Source organism: Cynocephalus volans, chromosome 9 (assembly GCF_027409185.1).
Source record: "Cynocephalus volans isolate mCynVol1 chromosome 9, mCynVol1.pri, whole genome shotgun sequence".
Classification (NCBI taxonomy): domain Eukaryota; kingdom Metazoa; phylum Chordata; class Mammalia; order Dermoptera; family Cynocephalidae; genus Cynocephalus; species Cynocephalus volans.
In genome coordinates, this window is record NC_084468.1 from 134,596,019 (window position 1) to 134,617,911 (window position 21,893).

The following is a 21,893-nucleotide window of genomic DNA, read 5'->3' on the forward strand; positions in this document are numbered from 1 at the left end:
CAGGATATTTTGACTTATGATTTTTCTTTCTCTACATTCTTTCTAGTGGGCATTATAAAATTTGATGGTTTTAATAAGGCATTCATCTGAGAGACAGGAGATTAGCAACATTATTTAGAGAAAAATTAATAACTGAATATACTGCACACATGACAAGTGTCTTCAACAAATTAAAAGGGCTTTGATTGTTACTGAGGGCTTTGATAGCTTCAGATAAAAAACAACCAACTAGAAAATAATTGCTGATTTAGTAAAATTAAGATATAAACAAAGACCAAAAGAGAGTAAGAAATAAAATGCTATACTATGAAAAACAAAAACACATAATTATACTTCAAAAATATGAATCCTTTAAACACTAGGGGATTATTAAAAAAAAAAATTTTTTTTTCCCCAGTGAAGAACACCTGCACAGAAAAGCAATGATTCTTAAAAGGAAAAGCTAAAAATCCATGTGAGTAATTATAAATGTTAGAATTTCACAATAATCAGGCAAAACATTTAAATAACCTCACAATGCTTCAGTGAAAGAACATCCTTGATTAAGTCTTCATTTCTGTAAATCTATATTGATTTAAGTACCTTTGAGAACTATTATGTCCATTTTGGAAGTGGGTAAAGAGAGAATAATAAGTGAGGTTTGGAGCTAGAAAGATCTTGATTTTGACATTCCATTTCTTGCTCAAATAAGGAAACCTGGATTTTGTAACATGTGAAATACGCAATAATTGAAAATTGAGATACGTTAAGGATACAGGGAGTCATATTCATAATACCTTAGTATTTTTTAAAGTATTTACCCCTTTAGAGTCAACAATGAACTAACTTCATCTTTTCTTCCCTATCTCTTCTTTCTTTAATCTACAAAGTATAGATTATGGTAATACTATCAAACATTTCAATAGTATTTAACTATTGCCATAGCATATTCCATTTTACCACCAAATATAAGGAAACACAAGCTCCAATAAGTTATATCCTTTCCTTTTCCTTCTACACATGCACATACCCAGAATATTCATCTTGAGTGTTCACCTTGTATCGTTTTTGGTCAGGGTGAGGATTTATACACAGAAATTAAAAATACTCATATATGAGTACATGTTTATGCACACACACAATTAAAAGCAGTTAATTTGAAGTTCAATTATTTTGTTCGGTTTCACTCGCATAACTTCAACTACTACTTCAAAATTTACTTCTTTGACAAAACTTACAGAGATCAATCTCCACTAATCTCTGACCATTTAGTATCAATATTATAAACTCACTGAATTACTGATTTGCATTCCTCACAGGATTTGAGGTGGATTTTTATAATATGTTGTTCCTCTTCATCTACATCAGAGGGGATTCATAGACACTAGTATAAGGACATATCCATTTTTGGTAATAGATAACTATGTTGACTTTTTTTGATATAAAAATAAAGAAACCCTACATAAATTTCTATAATAAAAAAATAGTGAAAAATCAATTTATTACAACTCCATATACTTTACATGTATTAATTATTTACATTAATAGCTACTATGACTATTTCTAACTCAAGGTAATTAACTATACATATGTTTAATGCTTCCTTTTTTTCAGTTAATGTATTATTACTGTTTTTTTTTAAAAGAAAGGAATAGAAAAACAATTATCAATACATGATACACAACTGCTAATAGATGAGAAATATCTCAAGGCTTTTAGAGGATAGGGTGTTGAATGAAAAAATAAGCCAGAACAGAAGACAAATAATTAATTCAGAATTTAGGTAAATGTTCAAAACTGTGTCGGAAATTTCTATATATTTAAGAAAAAGTCCATGACAAAAATTATGTCCATACAGCAAAATGTTTCTCAGATTCTATGCAATATTTTAACCAATAATTTTATTTCATTTTAAAGAATATCTAACAAGAGTCAAATAAAATTAAAATTATGCCTCGATTTAAATTATATATACATTTAATAGATGTTACTTTGTGAAGTTTTACGAAAAGTGTATCACTGACAAAGATTAGTAACATGAGCTATAACTACATGGTAAATGAGACACTCTCCACTGACCACACATATTCAACAGTCTTATTACCTAAAATTACACCTCTTGGGTGACTCCAACAAAGGTCTGGACCATACAGACAGCTTTCCTCTCTCCAGCCTGGATTTGTTCCCTGAACTTCAGACCCGTATATAAAATTGCTTACTCAACATCCATTCTTGGATAGGTACTAGTAACTTAACATGTCCATGACCTTTCTCTCCAAATCTGTACCTCCACGATCTTCCTCATTTCAGTAAAATGCAATGCTATTCAGCCAGTTGCTCAGGTCAAAAAACTCTACTGTTAATCCTCACGCTTCCCTTTCTCTCACCATCAGATGGCTCTAGTCCAAATGAATCCTATGGCCTCAGACTTCAAAATATATCCAGAATCTGACCATTACTCTATACTGATCTAAGCTAACAATCTCTCTCACCTAGATTATTCCTATAACACCCTAACTGGTTTCCCAGCTTCCTATCTTTGTCCTCCTCATTCTTTTTTTTTTTTTTTTTTTTTTTTGGTCTTTTTGGTGACCGGCACTCAGCCAGTGAGTGCACCGGCCATTCCCATATAGGATCCGAACCGGCGGCGGAAGCGTCGCAGCGCTCCCAGCGCCGCACTCTCCCGAGTGCGCCACGGGCTCTGCCCTGTCCTCCTCATTCTATTTGCCATACGGTATTCAGTGATACTGTTAAACAGTCTTCTGGTTAAAAGCTTCTAGCGGCTTCCACTTCACTCAGAGTAAAAACCCAAGTCTTTAGGCTGGCCTACAAGGTTCTAATTTCCTCTTGCTTTCCCTCTTGTTTATTCTGCTGTCTGCCATATATGCTCCTTCTGTGCCTCAAATGTGCCAGGCATGCCTTGCTTCAAAGCCTTTTCACTTCTTGTACCCTGGAACATTTTTTCCCTAAGATACACCCATGGCTCACTTCTTTACTTCCTTCTCTGAGATCTTCTCTGGGCAATCTCGCCAAAACTGCAAAACAGTTCCAACTCCCCCACCCCAACCCATTCCCTCCTGACTAGAATGTAAGGTCCACGAAAAAAGGTTTTAGTCTGTTTTATTCAGTATTGTATTTCAGACCCAAAGTAGGGCCTACCACATAAAAATGCTCAATAAGTGTTTGTTGAATAAATGAATGAATCCCCCAGAGTCAGGAAATACTACACAAACACTATCCCCAAACTCTAGAGAGTATTTCTGTTCTTTATATTTGGTGGTATCACTAGGATTTGCTTGTATAGTCTGGTTCTAAGAGCGGTTTCAAATTTTGTATACATACATAATTTAGCAGCAAGGGAAGTATATATTAACTTGAAGACCTTGCAGCTAATGACTATATTTAAACAAAAAATAATAACCCACAAAACCTTTAAAAAGGAATAATGGGAAGAGCACTGAATTGGGGATCAGGAAACTCAGCTTTTAGAGAAGACACCATCACTAATTAGATTACAATTTAACCTCGTCAGGCCTTAGTTTCTTTACCTACAAAAGGAAAGTGTTGTATAACTCTAATAATTACTATTTTATTCTTGTCTGAAAAGTGGTTGTCCTAGAAAAGGAAAAAAAGCACTTCCATTGGCCTTTCATGGTAAAGTTATGTGGGAACATATTGAAGGGGAAAGGAAAACCATTCCAGGTTTAGAAAGGATCAGGAGAAGCAAATTTTAATCTGTGGGCAAAATTGCAAATGCAAATTTGAAAATTCCCCATGGAAGTGGTATTTTATTTCAGGAAAATTAGAGCATATATGTAGTAGAGAAGAGTAGAAGGAGCACTGAACTGCATTAAGAAGCCTGGGCTTCACCAGTAAACTCACTGTGGAATCACATGGTTCCTTAATTAGTCTGAGTCTCAGATACCCCACCTACATAATGAGGGGCTCGGTCCAGACCAGTGGTTCCCAAAGGCTGGTCAAGGAGCACAAGAATCAGAGTCCTATAACCCATCACCAGAGTCTGATCAGGGTCAAGATGGGGCTGAGGGCATATTATTTTTTAAACAAGAAACTATTCAGTGTTGAATCAGGTGATTCACAAACCAGCATTTGAGAACCACTGGTCTGGGTGATCCTTAGTGTCCCAATAAAATACGGTATTTTATGGCCTTGAGTAGTACTGCAGCTGAATTTCATGTGGTGAGGAACTCCCTTCTCTACCACCTCCAGTAGACAGTTATCCAGTCTGTTTGAACAGTTCCAGGACTGGAGTACTTAACTATCTCCCATTCTACTGTAGGCCAGTTCTAATTGTTAAGTTCAACTTAATGTTAAAATCTGATTCAAAGAATATGATCTAGGTTTACTTTCTGAAGAAGCCAAGAATCAGTCTGTTTCTACTTTTATACAAAAGTCTTTGAACTATTAAAGACAGACACAACATTTTCCCTTAGTCTTCTCTGGCTTAGAACATGACTTTCAACATTTCCACACACATCAAGGTTTCTTGATCATATTTTCCCAAATACAATTTCAAAGTAATAATAAATTCATTCTTTCCTGGCACAATCCTGTAGGTTTTAATCTTCTGTTGACTAGCAAATAAGATTTAAATAAAATAACTCAGAGAACATGCACAATTTCTAAGTGTTCCTGAGAAAGTTGAAATACAGTAGGTTTTACTCCATTTAAATATTAAAACAGAAGTATTTTACACTTCATAAAAGAATGTGCATGTCATTACTGTCTAGTCTGTAAATTTCAAGTGAGAAACCATATATTAACACCCAAATGACATAAACAAACCAAAAAAATAACCAACCCTTTCCCCCAGAATTAACAATCTGAAGCATCAATCTGGCTGCCAAGAGATAGAATCAATGGCTACTAAAAATTCAAACAGTACAAAATTTCTGTTTTTTGTTTTTGTCTTTAATTTTCACTTGTATTTTGCGGTGGCATTCTATTTCAATTACCTTTTATCCAAAATGGTACATCACTTGTTTTCAATTCAATTTATAAATTGAGTACAGAGTATTTTGTCAGAATAGATGGAACTGGACCAGAACAATGCTGTATCACTGCCTTAGGAGCAATAGCAGAACAGTAAGGGGACAAGCTCTCCCACTTAGCTTGTTATGTAACAGAAAAGTCACCATTAAATGTCCCCACAGCATACCCATGGAAATCATGCCAGTTTAATTATTCCTCAAGTATACCACATAGGTCAACTCATGATTCTCCTCACTTTACTATGAAATTATCTCTCTCTACAAGTTAGGCATTAAAGCATACTAAGCCTTTAGGCAACTGATTCATTTCTAGTTACTTTAGCATTAGCCCTGAAAATAAAGAGCAGTGTACAACAATGATGCCCTGGGTGTGTCAGAGACACACATAGTACTCAAAAGATTAAGATCCTGATCTACCTGTCTGACCTTTGTTGCTACAGATTTCTTTGCTATAGAATTCTTATCTGAAAAAAAAAAAAATTATAGCACTACACCTGCAGAGATAATTCCACATGTTATTCCTGTTAACTAAGAAAAAGTTTTCTTCACTGCACTTATTTCTCATATGAAAAAGCAATCAAATGCATTTACAGGACCAAAAGCTAGCCTCACATTCTTTAGTTCCTATTGAACCTCATTGATTCGAAGAAGCAAGTTTTGTTTTTGCTGTTGCTGTTTTTTTTTTTTTTACAATCAATATTTCTGAAATTGGAATGCATCTAAAATCTACAGTGTCTCAGATTTGAAGAAATACAGTATGTGGTAACATTTGGACATTTCATTATCCTAAATGGCTAGCAAAGAATATTTTGGTACTCTAAAATTTTGAAAAAAAAAAAAAGAGTCCTACCACATAAAAAAATACATCTTACTCTGAACCACCTTGTGATAAGAAATAAACCTTTTCATATAAAATAAGCATTTTGGAGGCTGTCTGTAATAATGATAAAACTACTACTAATAGTGTAAATTTTCAATTATGTTGGTATTTTCTTGCAAAAATATATGAAATCAGCTCTGCACTACTCTCCAGTGCTGTGCTGCTCTCAATAAATGCATGTGCAAGTATGACAACACACACCCATATTCCCATTTCCTTAGCTTTAATCAGAGATGACAAAAATCTTTGAAGTATTTCTGAGACTGTATAAATGCCTGAGTTTTGTTTTCACTGCTTAGGATAGACACATTTCTTTTTAAAAGGATGGGATGAAATAAAAAATTTGGAATTCTGAGAGTATGCATAGGACAAAATAAAAACTAATTAACATTTTAAGAAATATCATGAACCTGAGGTAAAAGAACTTCAGGTGAGGGGAGGGGAGAGGAATAATTATTGGGGAAAAGGTAAGTTTAATCAACAAATGACTGTGAAAACTTTAAAAAAATTCTTTGTAACTATAGTAGTTCACAACATTTCTCTAACCCGGAGATTCTTAACCTTAGATCTATTTACATTCTGGGCTGGATAATTCTTTGTTGTGGAAGGCTTTCCTTCACATTGCCTCTACTCACTAGATGCCAGTAGTGTCCTGCCCCCCACCCCCTTAGTTGTAACAACCAAAAATATCTTCAGACATTTTTGTCTCAACCAGAGGAAAAGCCAAACCCTGTGGAGAACAAGAGCTCTAACTTTTCAGCTACCAATTGAAAAAAAGATTATACTAGTATTTCTGAAATCATCTGAAGGGGAGAAACAAATTTAAAAATCCATTTAAAAGCAACATTGCTTCAAGTGAGTTTTCCAGATACAAAAGAAAAAATTTGAAACATTTATTTTGTTTCTGCCTAGGTATTTAAATATTAGGATTTACATAAGTGAACATCTTAAAATTTGAAATACCAAATAAAGTCAAAGTATCTTCTCTTTCAACCATTATTCCCTTATGCATTCATTAAATACCTAACTATTCAAGCAGCCACAGATAGCAAAATACATTCATCTTGCATTAGTTGGTGACTAATATCAGATATATTCACTTTACATAATTTAAATTATTTATTATTTACAAAGAATAATTAAACGAGTGTTTCATCTGTATCAGCTATTTTTCTAAAAACTGGATTTATATGCATTATCTCATGGGAAGAGGTAAATCAATTTATATCACTATCTTAAGTTATAAAATTCTTAAGGTTTGGTCATAACCAATCTTCCCAGTAAATGTTAAAAGAATTTAAATACTAGTAGAATAAAGTAATAAGAATTTGAGCATGCCAAGCCATATACAAGCATGGCACTGGTGAAAAAAAGCTGCATCAACTCTACTAGGGTAGTAGTAATAGGTAAGTTACTGCCAGTGACTAATTAGCGGAGTTCTTAAAGTACTCTTACAGGCTTAACTTACAAGCAATGCAGTTCAGAAAACAAGAGAATATTCAGCAACCCAGCAATGCAAACATAAAGAAGAAAAGAAAAAAAGATAATATTTAAAAAGCAATAAAAAATGCAAATGTGCACTTACACAAAATCAGTAATGGACTTTCTTAATTTTTACATTTAAAAATTAAAATGAGCTCCCTTATTTTTTAATACAATTTTTATTGAGATATAGATTACATAACATAAAACTCATCATTTTAAAGTGCACACTTCACACTTCAGTGGTTCTCAGCACATCCACCTTGCTGTGCCATCATCACCACTATTCAATTCCAGAACACTTCCATCATCCCAAAAAGAAACCCCACACCCATTAGCAGTTAATTCTTCCCTCCCCACACTGCCTGGCAACAACTAGTCTACTTTCTGTTTCTATGGATTTGCATATTCCGGACATTTCATTTAAACAGAATCAATATGTGGCCTTTTGTATCTCGCTTCTTTCACTTAACATAATGTTTTCAAGGTTCATCCACGGTGTACCATGCAACAGTATTTCATTCTTCTTTACGGCCCAATACTTCCTTATTTACAAGAATTAAGTGAAGCACTTCAAGTACTGTGATTAGACATGTCACCTGAAACATTTTCAGCCATTCCTGGAGGCCTGTAGGTGGCTGGACAGATGTAATTCGGCGTCGTTGTTGCCCTTGGCCATTGGCTGCTCTTAGGTCCCCAAAAGTCGTTGGTGTTGCTGGTACAAGCCCAGTGGTACTACAAAAAAAAAAAAAAAAATACAAGAGCAGAAGCAAAGATAGATATATATTAAGAATAATGGACTCCAAGAAGAATGATGATCTGGCATACTTTAAACATCAATCCAACTATTACTTTTATTTGCTTATTTCCAGGGAGCAAGGGTACACAAAACCTACTTTGCTATTATTAGAGTAAGTTTCCTTCCTCCTACATAACCACCTGTTATTATCCCGGCAATGCTAATTGTAACCAAATGACAGAATCTCTGTGGTAAAACTGCAAGTCGTTGACATGTACAAATATTGTTAAAATATGTCCTTCCAACCTCTCCTATGACTGGTCTTCAGTGACATAATTGAATAAAAGCTTAAATTTTCTTCATAAAAAGGGGTGTGAGACCTTTCTAATGCTCTAAAAATCTCAGATGTAGAGACAGTATGTTCAAATGTTTGAGATTTCACTAGTGATGTTATTCCTTAAGTTTGCACAAGATGCCTTCAAAATCATTTATGATATTTACCTATTTCCCTCAAATTTTTATTATTTATAAAGCTTAGTCTAGATATTTGACAGAAATCAGTCTGATTAGAAATGTATTTATTTAAAACAGGTATTAAGAATTTTTTATATGATATTATATTTAAAATTAAATAAGATGAGATCTAAATGATTCTATACAATAATTTAAACTTGGAGACAGTTAAAAAAATACCAAACAAACCTGAAATTCAATTCTGCCACGAGTAAAATTAAAGAGTAAGACTAGATGATCTATCTCTAAAATTGCCTAATAGCAGAAAGAATATAGTTATAACTACATTATTAATATATTAACCTTTACTTTCTAATTTCTGTATCTAATTAAATTATTTAAACTCAAGGTAAGTACTGAGCATCCCTATTTTAGAGACATTCAAAAAAAGGAGCAGGAAGTTCAGTTACCAAAATTACATTTGGAAAATAATCCTCAATTCATTGAGCTAATGATAAAGTATTTGAAATCCAAAGGACATATACAAAATTGTATCATAACAGTTGACTATCAAGCTCTAATAAATTACTAGTGAAACAACACCTCCAATTTTTTTCTATCTAGCATATCTCATTATTTTGCTAAAAATGTATCTCAATCCCCAGATTTTACAGGAAAATCTTCATATCTATCTGCTTTAAATCTTTTAACATTGTACCCCTAAGACAATCTCTAACATTCAACAATTAAATCTATCTTTTCTTCTTTCAAATTCAAGGGTAAGTTCTGTTTATTTTCTCTAAAATAAAATACGATGTGCTTACATTTTCTAAGAAAAAATTATGAAAAATCAGTTTCATCTTTTAGCAAGTCTGTCAAAAATATCACAAAACATTAAATAGATACTTTAGTAACTGACAAAGTCTCCAAAGACACAGAAATAAACACACTATTTGGTGTCATTTTGCTTTAGTAAAATTATTTTGAAAGGCTAAAAAGTTTGCCTTTCTGTTGCTTTCTCAATATAAAAAGTGAGCAACTAAAGACAAATTTTACTAAAATGTGCTCTGCAAACAAAAATTCTGCAATAAAAATTTAAGCTGCCTTAAAAATAATCGAACAATTAAATACCTTTGTCTTAGTATCAGCCATGTTAATAGAAGACCAAAATAATACGGTTGACTGAAATCTATACACTAAAAAAATAACATTAATAGTTAGTTTAACATTAAATTCAACTTTCTCATCCAAGAAATATTTTACCAAGGCTAGAAGGGCAATGTAAAATGATGTGGATAGTTTCACTTGTCTCACTATCACTCCACACCCTCTGGTGGAAGTGCCAAAACACAGTAAAATTGTTAAAAGGCAAAGAGTAAGAGGGAGGGGGACAGTTCACATGAGAAAAATCACATAGAAAAGCAATTCCTGAATAACTGAGTGAGAGCTTTATTTTTCTTTTTTGTACCATGTCTACATTTGTGTGTGTGTAAAACTATTCTAATTATTATAATTTCTAAATTTCATAAGAGCTTGAAAGAAATGCTTTCTACAACTGAATGAATAAAAATAAACTGTTTCCTTGAAAAAAAGAGATGCATCTGTAACAATGTTCAATCCAAAACCAAAAAACAATCAAAAAAACATGTCTGAGCAATTTTATTGCATCTTACAGAATAAAAATAACTCTAAATCAAAACATTTTGAGAGAAAAGAAGAAATCATAATCATGAAGTTCTTATGGTTTCTATTGCTAACTTTCAATTAGTTATTTGCAGAAGTGACAATAATACCAAAAAAAGAGGATCAAAAAAAGCCCTTAAGATACTTTTGTCATTTAAATTTTAAAATACCACATTCCAAGTGACATTCAAAGCCATTTTTAATTGGCTCAGTAACAGATATTGTGCTTAAGTTAGACTAATTAGCGTGAGAGTGGGAAAAGTTTTATACTGATGCAAAATCCAAAAATGATGGACTGAAGCAGGAAACAAGACTACAATTGTGTTTAGTTGTTATGGAAACTATTCTATTGGTGTAGAAATGTATGTGTTAAATATATAAGACCTACCAAGCCAATAAAAGGGCATTTCTAATACATTAATTTCATGAAATAAGACTTAGTTAAGTAATTATGAGGGTTATTTCACTGGTAATAAACATATCTTCAATTTTACATATATGAGCATCTACCCTAGAACAGCTGTTGCTATAGTAACAAGATACATTTACTAATATTCACATTTTACAGTTTACTTTTTAGTATTCCTTAAAAATTGTGATTTTTAAAATTTTGTTCACAAGAACTTCTGCTTGTGTCTCACTTCGATGTATTAGTACCAAAACATAAACTACAGTAGTAGTCCTTCTTTTCTCCTCATTTAAAATGATGTATTTACCAATTTTCAATAATCTCAAACTGTTCTGAACAGTCAAACAGTACGACTACTGTTATTATTCTATGAGAATAAACTGAAAGGAATCCTTTTAGAATCACCAATTCTTTAAAAAACATGAGAATCATTAGAGAATCAATTATTATATTTAATATTACCTTGTATATTCTGAGACTTTGCATGGTTTCTTTCCCAAAGAAAAAGAGCGTACCTCTGAACCATGGTCCAACTTTCTTTTCATCTATAAGGTAAAACAAATAATTTTGTTTTACAAAAATTATCTATCCAACTATCACATCTTGAGTTCACACTGGTAATATTTAAAAAGTCTCAAATTTTCATATGTTTACATTAGGCAGTTAATAAATACAGAAAACAAATGTTTCATAGTTTCTTCTATTTGTTCTACTTTGTTTTACTCTTAACGTTCTGGAAAGGTGAATTTCTCTTCCTAATATTTTGTCCAGAAGAACAGTATATAGTGATTTAAAAACTGATATTAATCATACACACATTTCTTGAGAATAATATACCTTTCATGCTTTCCAGTTTAATAAACAACACAGGGAAAAAGCTCATGTTAATCTACACAGAAAAGAACCATATTTAACATGCCTTCCTCACGAATCTTCATTTTTCTTTAAAAATATGTTTTAAGAAAGATAAAATTTTTAATTTCAATATCAGAAATAAGAACATAACTAACTGAATTTTAAAAACCAACATCATTACAAAAGGTAAAGATAGCAATGTAAATAAAATGATCTTGAGTAGTTCTTACAATAAGGTATAAAGCAATTCATTGGGCAATAAGGACAGTTAAAAAAAAAAAAAAAAGTAAATCCACACTAAGAGAGAAATCTGGAGGTGGTATAATAAAGCTGGGGATAAAGTCATCAATTAATATATACACAGAATATAGCCCTACTGAAAGATACTCAGGATAAAATATTCTAACTTAACAGCAACAAAACGATTTTAAGAGAATGAGTAATGCCTCTTTATATATATATCCAACATCCACATTTTTAAGATGTTTCATATGGCACGTTATTATAAATATATTCAGAATTGTGTTTTGTCAACATCAATATTGAAATATTTTCATATTTCACTATAAGTAAGGTCATCTGACTACACATATATCTTAAACTAGAAAAAGATCTGAGAAGATTCAACATGGTCCATTTCCACAACCCCTTTCTGATTTGCATCCACTAATTAGTTACTGCATTACTGAAAGTTATAGGGTGGGGGGGTATACCAGAGTGAAAGAAAGCTACCCTAATTTTTATAAGGTAAAAACCCTACCTTTATAGTAGCCTTATTTTCCTATCTGTTGCCTCACATGGGAATATCATAACACAGCATGATACAATATTAATACTAAAGAGAACCAAAGAAACTCTAAAAATCTTTCTGAACCACACTGAATAATAAAGACTATGTTTTTATCATCATGAAGAAACTCTTCTAAAATACACGGATAATATTAGGGGGTAGAGGTGAGGGTAAAACAAGTTTATCTACAATTTATACCTTAGTTCATGAAATACCTACTGGAAAGCAATGGAATTGGTCTGGTTTCTTCCCTTCAGAAGTTTCTGTACTCATTACATTGTTTTAAAGTGATTCCTCTCAAAAACCACTATTTTCTTTCTCTAAAAAATTTTATTATAAAGTAAACATAAATATAAAAGCTATAATGTATAGGTAGCCACGTGTTTCCATGTATATAATTTATAGACATACACACGCAAATGAATCTATCAGGAAGGTCAGTTAGTACCGTTTACCTTAAAACGTAGTTTTCTGATAACTTTCACAGATTCTTATTTTCATAATTATTATGAGAAACTTTGATATTCATTCTAATTAAGTTTGCAATTCTGGCTTTCAGAACTTCCCAGGATATCTTGTAAACACATTGGTGCAAATGCCATTTGCCACTAAAAGCAAACTTTATTTCCATCTTAGAAATTCTTCAATGAATAAAAATACCCAAAATTTACATCAGGAAAAACACTAAGAAAGGATGCTATTTTAAAAATATTTTGTAAAATAAAGCACCTTCTGCATGACTATAGAAGTCTTTTAAATATTGTACTGTTTAGAAAATACTGACTTTACAACCAAAAATTAATTCTGCAATTTATTTGAGGGGCACAGAAAGTAAATATGATCCCTTTAAAAATAAATCCCAGTCTAGCAATTCTACACTTTGTCAACTAATGAAAAAAGGAAAAAAATATGTAAGGTATAGAAAAAATGAAGGTAAAAGGTTTACTAAAATCCAACTAAGGATAGAGTATTTCCAGGTCAGCATTTAACGGAGCCACATTTCTAAAGTCTGATTATAATTTTTGTGAAAAATTCTCAGATTAAAATATACATTTTATTTTAAATTTAAAGCTTTTTCTAGCTCAGACTGTCTTTCCATTATTTGCTTATAATCATGATATATAATAGAATACCAGACATCCAGCCACTCACCAAAATTAGAGGATACTGCAGCCATCTCTGATGATACAGATTTTCCTTCTCAGGCAGGCACACACACACAATCACACAGCGCAGGAAAAAAACAGATTACTTACTTTGTAAAAAATCATTTTTAATGTGCCGTAGAAACCCATATTTTCTGTATTTTTCCCCTTCAGTGATTCTGTGCCCCCGTGTGTCCGGCTGCTTGGCAGTCTCTGACAATATAAACCTTTTTCAGGTAGGTATGTCACAGATTCTAATGTGGACATGCTCAGGCACGTCAGAAAAGGAAGATTAGGGAGCAGAACCGGCAACAAAACTCCACAGTAAAGGCAAATGCAGCTCAGTATCAAACCGCTTCTCGGGACACACATACATACATGCAGCTTGACTGAGGAGAACTCCAGGGAATAATGAGAGAGAACCGAGAAGATTATTGGAGGAGACTGTGCCCTGTCAAAGCCTTGACTGAACAGATTCCTCCCTCAGCAGCAGAGGGATCAGATTACATCTTCCCTTGAACACAGAATGGTGCAGTCCAGGATTCAGCAATGCAGACTGCACATCAATTATATGGTGATCCGCTCCAGGGAACCCGCAAGCACACAACGCACTGAACAGAGGGAGGATGTGGGCAGCAAATGAGACCGCCCCCACATGACAGCCCCCGCCCCCTTTCAAACTTCCAGGAGATTATTTTTTATTTTGTAAGACCTGCATTTTTGAAGAGTTTTAAATAGCAAGCAACATTCCCACAAATAAGTCCTTTTAGAAACATTTTGAAAATGGGATATATTTTCATACAATCCCCTCCAACAGAGGCAAAGCAGGCTATTTTCACTAACTGTCATATTACTGTAGTCCTTGCACAGACTGATCAGATTTTTCAAGTAGCTTGGAAAGTACAAAAAGGCAATCCCAACATTCTTTGGGAAGATGAACAATAAAGTAAACTGGTTTAAAGCATTTTCAGAAATTATGTAATGTAAATTATACTTCAAGCTTCATATTTCTTATATTAAGATTTTATAAAAATATTCCCCATGCTTTCCCATTTCATTCTTTTAAAACAGAGCAGTTTTCAAGAAAATTACCACACACTTTAGCAATCCTTAGTAATCATGACAATATCTTATTAAGATTAAGAAACTAGTACTACCTAGGAATATAGTTTGGCTGAAAGGCTATTTTGTCCAAAGAGAGCAAATGCTGTGCTCATTGGAGATTCTTACCCTTATTTGTTAATTTAATCTTGAGTAAACAGGAGGCACTGGACTTCTATCTCCAAAATCATTTTGACAACGTATGTTGCTTATCATTAAAAAGGCATTTTACATAATAATAAAAGTACCAAAGCTTACCTGAAGGCAACAATTTTCTCAGAATGACTACTACACAAATCTAGATATTCCATCTTGCAATTATCCGACTAGCTTGGGAGGCAATTATAAGATTCCTTGGACTAGAAAGGCCCATTATTATGGGTCTAGTTAATTAACTCCTACCCTCCCCATTAATGCTCTTTATTATGAGTAAACTATGTGCCTATAGTTATTTAAAGTACTTAGAAAGTTTCTCCAGAAAAAAAGAAGTACTATTTGGACTTATTATATTTTAATACTATCTACTACAGCAGTAAATTACTTTCTTTATAAAATAACTCCAACTATTGTAAAAGTAGCACCATAATTTAAAAAATAAAAATTTTTACCCTTATAACTAAGACATTAAGTCAATGTACTGTCTTTTTACTTGAAAATATAAATAAAAATAATATAAAATTTTATAAAGATGTACATCTTGGGACTTCTCCTAGATATTATATATTGTCTATTATCTTTTAAAAAGTCTCCTACCTGGCTCTTCAATTCATTCTTACCCTCAGAAATAATATGTACGTGTACCCAGCAGAAGTTAGTTTTCTACAAAATCAATTAGCTCACTTCAAAGAGAAATTCTTTTTAAATTGAAATCTCTTACCCTCAGAACAAAAAAAAAAAAAAAAAAAAAAAGTCTAATTGTTAGGAATGGCCCTATAAATCCTTTTTTTTTTAGAGGCTTTGGAGCACTCATGACTTAAGGAAAAAAACAAACAAACACACACAGGTGATTTTCCTGTTCTGGACTATCTGAAGAAAATAATTGTAAAATAAGCACCTGAAATTTGCTCTAGAATTTGTCAATGGTAACTATCTTGTCACAGGACAAGTGGAATACCTGTAACATAAAAGTATACACTTTGACTTCAACTGAACTCATGTCCTATCTCCAGCTGAACTAACCTGTTCAAATCAAATCTACTCAGTTACAATAGACACCAACTTTAACTAAAAAGCTGGAAACACTGTCTCAAAACCTAGTGTGTTTAAGGAAGAAAATATGTCTTGATTTTGTATATTAAAAGGAATGCTCTTTTGGTTATATGGTGCCTACTTATAGCTATGAAGTTACAAGAAAATCTTTTCCCCACAAATACTTGTTTATACGTCGGTATGTATATTCATGTTTTATTTCTGAATAGGTAAAATATTTACATGGTTCAAAAATCAAAATGATATACAAAAAAGTATACATTGAAAAGTCATTCTACCACTATATCAGCCCATCTATCAGTTGGGAATCACCACCAAGTGGGAATGATTTTTATTTATTTGTTTATTCTTTGAGAGAAATGTATACATTTATAAGTATTAATGAAGACTGTATTTTTCCAAGTATTTAAACAATTCTCCCTAATATCTTCTTTATAATGTTAATTTGAACTGTGAAAAAAGAATTTGTCAAGCAAAGCTAGTCAATCAAGCCTCTAACTGGATTTCTTTCTTTCTTTTTTTTTTGTGTGTGTGTCTTTTTCGTGACCGGTACTCAGCCAGTGAGTGCACCAGCCATTCCTATATAGGATCCGAACCCGCGGCGGGAGTACCGCTGCTCTCCCAGCGCCGCACTCTCCCGAGTGCGCCACGGGCTCGGCCCTCTAACTGGATTTCAAATTAATAGAATAAAAATAATTTTCAACATTCTGTGAGGTACTATCAATGAAAATTGTGATCTACTATATTACTGTCATCATAATCTATATATGAACAAAGCAAATGAAATCATTCTCACATTCCTATTTCTGGTATAGTTTTGTCTAAAATATAGACATTATTCAGATTTAAGTATTTAGTAGTATGAATGAATATAATAAAGACTATGTGTTTGTATCTATATAATCTACATTGATTTAAAACCTTAGATCAGTCCATAATCTCTGTTAAATAAGTGTATTAAAAAAAGAACAATTTTATATCTTATGCAAGAATGGTAGACAGTAAATTCACTGAAAAGAAGGTTAGCTACTCAACCATTACTAAAAAAATACTTGTCATCCAAATTTTAAGAATCTCAATGTATTAAACATATTTTCATTACAATAAACTAAATTTTCATGTAATTTCAGCTAAATAATAATTTTTCCCATTCTGTAAAAAGTTATTTCTTGTGTTGACTGACAACCAATAACCATTATTAAAAATTCACTAGCAGGCTGGCCCGTGGCTCACTTGGGAGAGTGTGGTGCTGATAACACCAAGGCCATGGGTTCGGATCCTATATAGGGATGGCTGGTTTGCTCACTGGCTGAGTGTGGTGCTGACAACACCAAGCCAAGGGATAAGATCCCCTTACTGGTGGTCATCTTTAGGAAAAAAAAAAAAAATTCACTAGCAAGGGGAATGACCAACAGTGGGGTCCCAGAATACAGTCCATCTGCTAACTTAGACCCAATGCTCATCTCATCATAACTCCATTGAGCTAGGTGTATAAGAAGAATGGATTATAGTAGTAATTTAAGGAAAAAACAGCACAAAGATATGATGTACTGCCCCAGAGTATAAGCCTCTGGGGAATAATGGCAGTAGAATGATCAACCTGTGAGCTACAACTCTTTCTGAGCAAACGGTTGGGATGACTAAATTCGTAAGAAGGTTATGAACAGAAACAAAAAATAATCTACATATAAATAGTGAGAAAATATATAAACAGTCTTCAGTAAATCACATATCTTCAGAGAAGTATGTATCTTTATACATAGTATCGAGACAAAGGAAGGAAAATTAACATAGTACTTTTCCTTACCTGGACTCTCGGAGTTCATTATTTCATTCTTACATATAGTTCTATAATTGCACTTATCATAGTTCGTTGTCATTATTTTTATACATTCTCCTCCCCTACTATCTACTCCTTGAGGGTTCACATCTTACTCAACTTTATTGCTATGGAGCCCAGAAAAATACATAAGAAATATTTTTGAATAATTAGCCATATGAGCAAATAGTAGCAACCACAGCATTATTTTCCTAAAGTATAAATATATATTACACTTAGTACTAAAAAGTTTATTTTTTTATAATTAGTTTATAATACTATGAATACCATTGGTTCTTTTCATTACCTTGCTACTAAGACTTAAAAATACACTTCCATTTTACAGTAGGAGAATGTGTTTATATTCCTTTGTCTGTGACTTTACTATTATCATGACAACATTTTTTACTCTGGAAAGGAGCAGGAAACCACCTACCACAGTTAGCTGTCTTGCCCTGAGCAAAGAATTTAGATTAGAGATAGTTCAAAATTTCAACATTAAAGAAAGGAATGCCAAGCATGTTGAGGCTGAAACAAACTTTTTGAAACTTCACTAACCCAGGGTCATTAACTTTATGGGATGTGAGTTCTTATTAAAAGGTTCATAATTAAAATTGGCAAATTAGTAAACCTGTTCTATTACAGGTATTATCAATTAAAATAGCATGTATGCCCCGTATGTACATTTTCACTAAATGCAAGTAGATGGCAGTATTGATCAATAAGCTATTTCCCACATTTATTCTGTCATTAAGCATTTATTTAGTACCTACTATGTGTCAGGCACAGGAGAGTATACAGTTAAGACTTTTTTCTTCTTCCACTGAATTTATAGTGAATTAAGACAGAGAAGAGGGCAATAAACGCACACATCTGTCTCAGAACTCACATTAAACTCAGTTCTAAAAAATTTTTGAGAACATATAAAATGAAACGAGGTGAACTAGATTTAGCTTGAAATTATCATCTGCTTTGGGTCAAATATGTCCCCCCAAAAGTTCATGTATTGGAAACTTGATCTCCATTATAACAGTGTTAAAAGGGTGGGAAATCCAATTATGGTATTTAAAAGGTGTGGCCTTTGAGAGGTGATTGGATTGTGAGGACTGAGAAAATCGAGGCAGAGAATTAAGTGTTTTGCTCAAGGTTATATAGCTAGCTATATTTAGAACCTTAGTGCCTGGTTCCCAAGTTCAATACTTCTTAACTGATCTCCATTAGATATGTGGTGGCTCAAGTTGAGCTAAAAAAACCAGACATTGCTAAAGAAGGAAAAAAGTGTTATATTTTGCAAATAACAATTATGTATGCAAACTACAACTAAATCTCAATTATTCGGTTAATGGAGTGATTATTCAGGTCCATATAACTATGCTTCCACTACATGTGGAAAATCTGACGCAAAAGCATAGTGATGGGAAAGAAAGGTGAAACTGTGAGAAAAATTTAGGTTTAAAAAAAAAATCAATCAAGAAATAACCAACTGCTATATCCCAATATCTGCAAAATGCTACCAAGGACAAACAAAATCATTATAATAACCTTCCTCTCCCAAGATACTTAAAATCAGCTAGCAAGACAAGAAACTAACAGAATAATACTGGACTGCATATCAATTGCCAAATTGGGTGGAATAAGTCAGAAAATGGAGAAATTATTTAGGTAGTATAACAAGATTTCATAATACATGTACATGGTCTTGTTTCTGAGTTTAAAAGATGGAAGTCTGATAGGCGTTGAGGGGGAAGAAGGAAATTATCATCTGCGGATCTGAGATAAACAGTCGGCCCTCGGTATCTGAGGGGGATTGGTTCCAAGACCTCCCTTGGATACCAAAATCTGCAGATGCTCAAATCCCTGATATAAAATGATGTAGTGTTTGCATAAAACATATGCCCATCCTCCTGTATGCTTTAAATCATCTGTAGGTATTTATAATACCTAATACTATGTAAATACTACATAAACAGTTTTTATACTGTATTGTTTAGGAAATAATGACAAGAAAAAAAAGTCTGTACATGTTTGGTACAGACGCAATTTTTTTTCAAGCATTTTCAACGCTGCTGGTTGAATCCATGGATGCAAAACCCACAGACATAAAAGGGCTGATTGTATGTGGAAATACCACTATTATTAATCTGTAAAATAAACAACATCTATAAGACACCTAGTAGTCACTGGCCTTATAAGATTCCTTAAGGGATAACTTATGTGGTGTTATATATACTAATTTAAATGTTTAATATTAGAGTTAAAATGCTCTTTAACTAATTATTAAAGATTTCTTCGAAAGTACTTCCTGCTATGATTCATCCTTTCACTTTAGGGCTTTATGTGTCCTTCTGTACAAGGAGAAATTTACTCTGTGTGTGTGTGTGTGTGTGTGTGTGTGTGTGTCTAAAGATTGTTGACTTTTTATTTTAGTTACAAACACTGACTAATAAAGGGGTCTTTCTGTTTCAATATCAGAAATCATACATACAAGAACATTGTACTCTTGAATACAGAAGGGGTGGGGGAATGGTACAGAAAGATTTCTTAAATATTCATCAAATTATACTCGCAGAAAAACATGAAAAAATAAAAAACATAACTCAGGGAAGTATGTGGGTACATGATTCATTGATTCTTAATGTGGTCAAAAGGTCCTCTGCTATTCAAAAATGTATGGTTCCCATTTTCATCTTGTTCTAACTCCACCCTTCCTATTCCACACCTCCATCATCCAGCCCCTAGACTAAAAGCCTTCTTCTAGGCAACTGACTTCACTATAGAGCATTTTGAAGCCATAGAAACTGCGCATCATGTACAGAACTAGGGGAAGAGCTATTGTAAACTAGGTTTATGAGATTCAATAACACAAGACAAAGTATGGTCTTTTTGAAAAAATGCATACATTTAAAGTGTATGTGGGGAGGGGCATAGAGAAAAGGCTAGTATATAAAAATGTTAACAGTGCTCATCTAAGTGGCTTAATAAGAGATTTTCCCTCTTTTCTCTTACCTGTCAATAAACAAGTATTCCTAGCATGCACCTACGATATGCTAACAACTGCTCTAGGCACTAGATACAGGGTGGTGAACAATGTAGATGAGCTCTCCATTCTCATATAGCTTACATTCTGTGGGAGGAGAAAGAGACGTAATAAATAAACTAATAAGTGAACAAAATAATAAAACAGGGTGCTATGAAAGAAGTAAGTAGTTAGGGTGGTAGAGAAATGTGGCTAATTTTGAATGGCATCACCCAGGAGACAACTTTTAAGCCAGATGATAGGGTAGAGCCTGGGATCAGCAAGATGAAGTCAGAAAGTTAAACATGGGCCAGATCATGAGGGTCTTGCAGGCCATGGTCAAGACTTTAGAAGTAAAATGTGAAGTCATAGAGAATTTCTAGAATGAGAATAATTTAATGCTACACAACTTCTTTGTATAATCTTTGCCCTATTAGTTTTTATATTTTAAAAAATGTATATAAAACTGAAGACCACTCACAAAGTAATTCACACACTTGCTGAAATTAGAGATACAGAGAAAATAATATGTGACAGTATTTGAACTTTTTTCAACTCTTCCATTTCCCTCAGCACTTGTCACCTCAAACTTAGCACCTATCCTAAAAGCCCCCTAAACTGGGAAGAGGAAGAGAACAGAATAGCAGGTAATCCATAACTAGTGTGTATCATGTGCCAAGCACCATTCTAAGCTCCTTATATCTAGTAACTTGATTCTCTGAGACTGAAGAAGTATCTACCATATATCTCTATCTTCTTGCTCTTTCACTTTCTATGTTCTGATTTTATTTTTCCATTTGATAACTTACTCTTTTAGAGAAAAAGAGAGATTGACCTCGGATCTCAATAGGCTGTCAATATATCTGCCAGCCTCATTTCAGCAAATGTCTGCTATGGTGAAAGAGCTGTTTACTCTCAGTCATTGGAGGTGAAAGGATACTTTATAAACTGCCTCTCTGTGATCATAAAGGTATCAAGAACATAATAATAGAATCTCAAAGTTGGAAAAAGCCTTCAACCAAAGTTTGGTCCTACCCTTAGGTATAACCTCACCAGCATATAGTCATCCAGAATCTGCTTACTCTAAAAAAATTTTTCATTCTCAACTCTATAATCTTCAATTAGTTGGCTTACTGATTTTGATAATTATGTTCAATTGCCAACATTTGGCTGGAAGACACATAAGGTTCAGATTCACACTGTAGTTTTAAAAATACAGGTATGTCTTCTCATCTCAAACATCTTACTAATTTTCCAGAAAAATTCAAAATAACAAGGGATAACTTTAACCAATCTTTCAAAACTCTAGTTAGGAATCAGT

The 21,893-nt window shown here is 33.1% G+C and overlaps 1 protein-coding gene across 3 annotated transcripts in view; it reads right to left on the reverse strand.

Annotated features, from left to right (window-relative positions):
* Positions 1 to 21,893, reverse strand: part of FBXW7 (F-box and WD repeat domain containing 7) — a 228,258-nt gene that overhangs the window by 11,969 nt on the left and 194,396 nt on the right. For all 3 annotated transcript variants that reach the window (XM_063108224.1, XM_063108226.1, XM_063108225.1), the window contains 2 exons: positions 11,100 to 11,182; positions 7,953 to 8,088 (listed from right to left, as the gene is read on the reverse strand). In XM_063108224.1, coding sequence (XP_062964294.1) covers positions 7,953 to 8,088; positions 11,100 to 11,182 — 219 coding nt within the window. The remainder of the gene's footprint in view (positions 1 to 7,952; positions 8,089 to 11,099; positions 11,183 to 21,893) is intronic.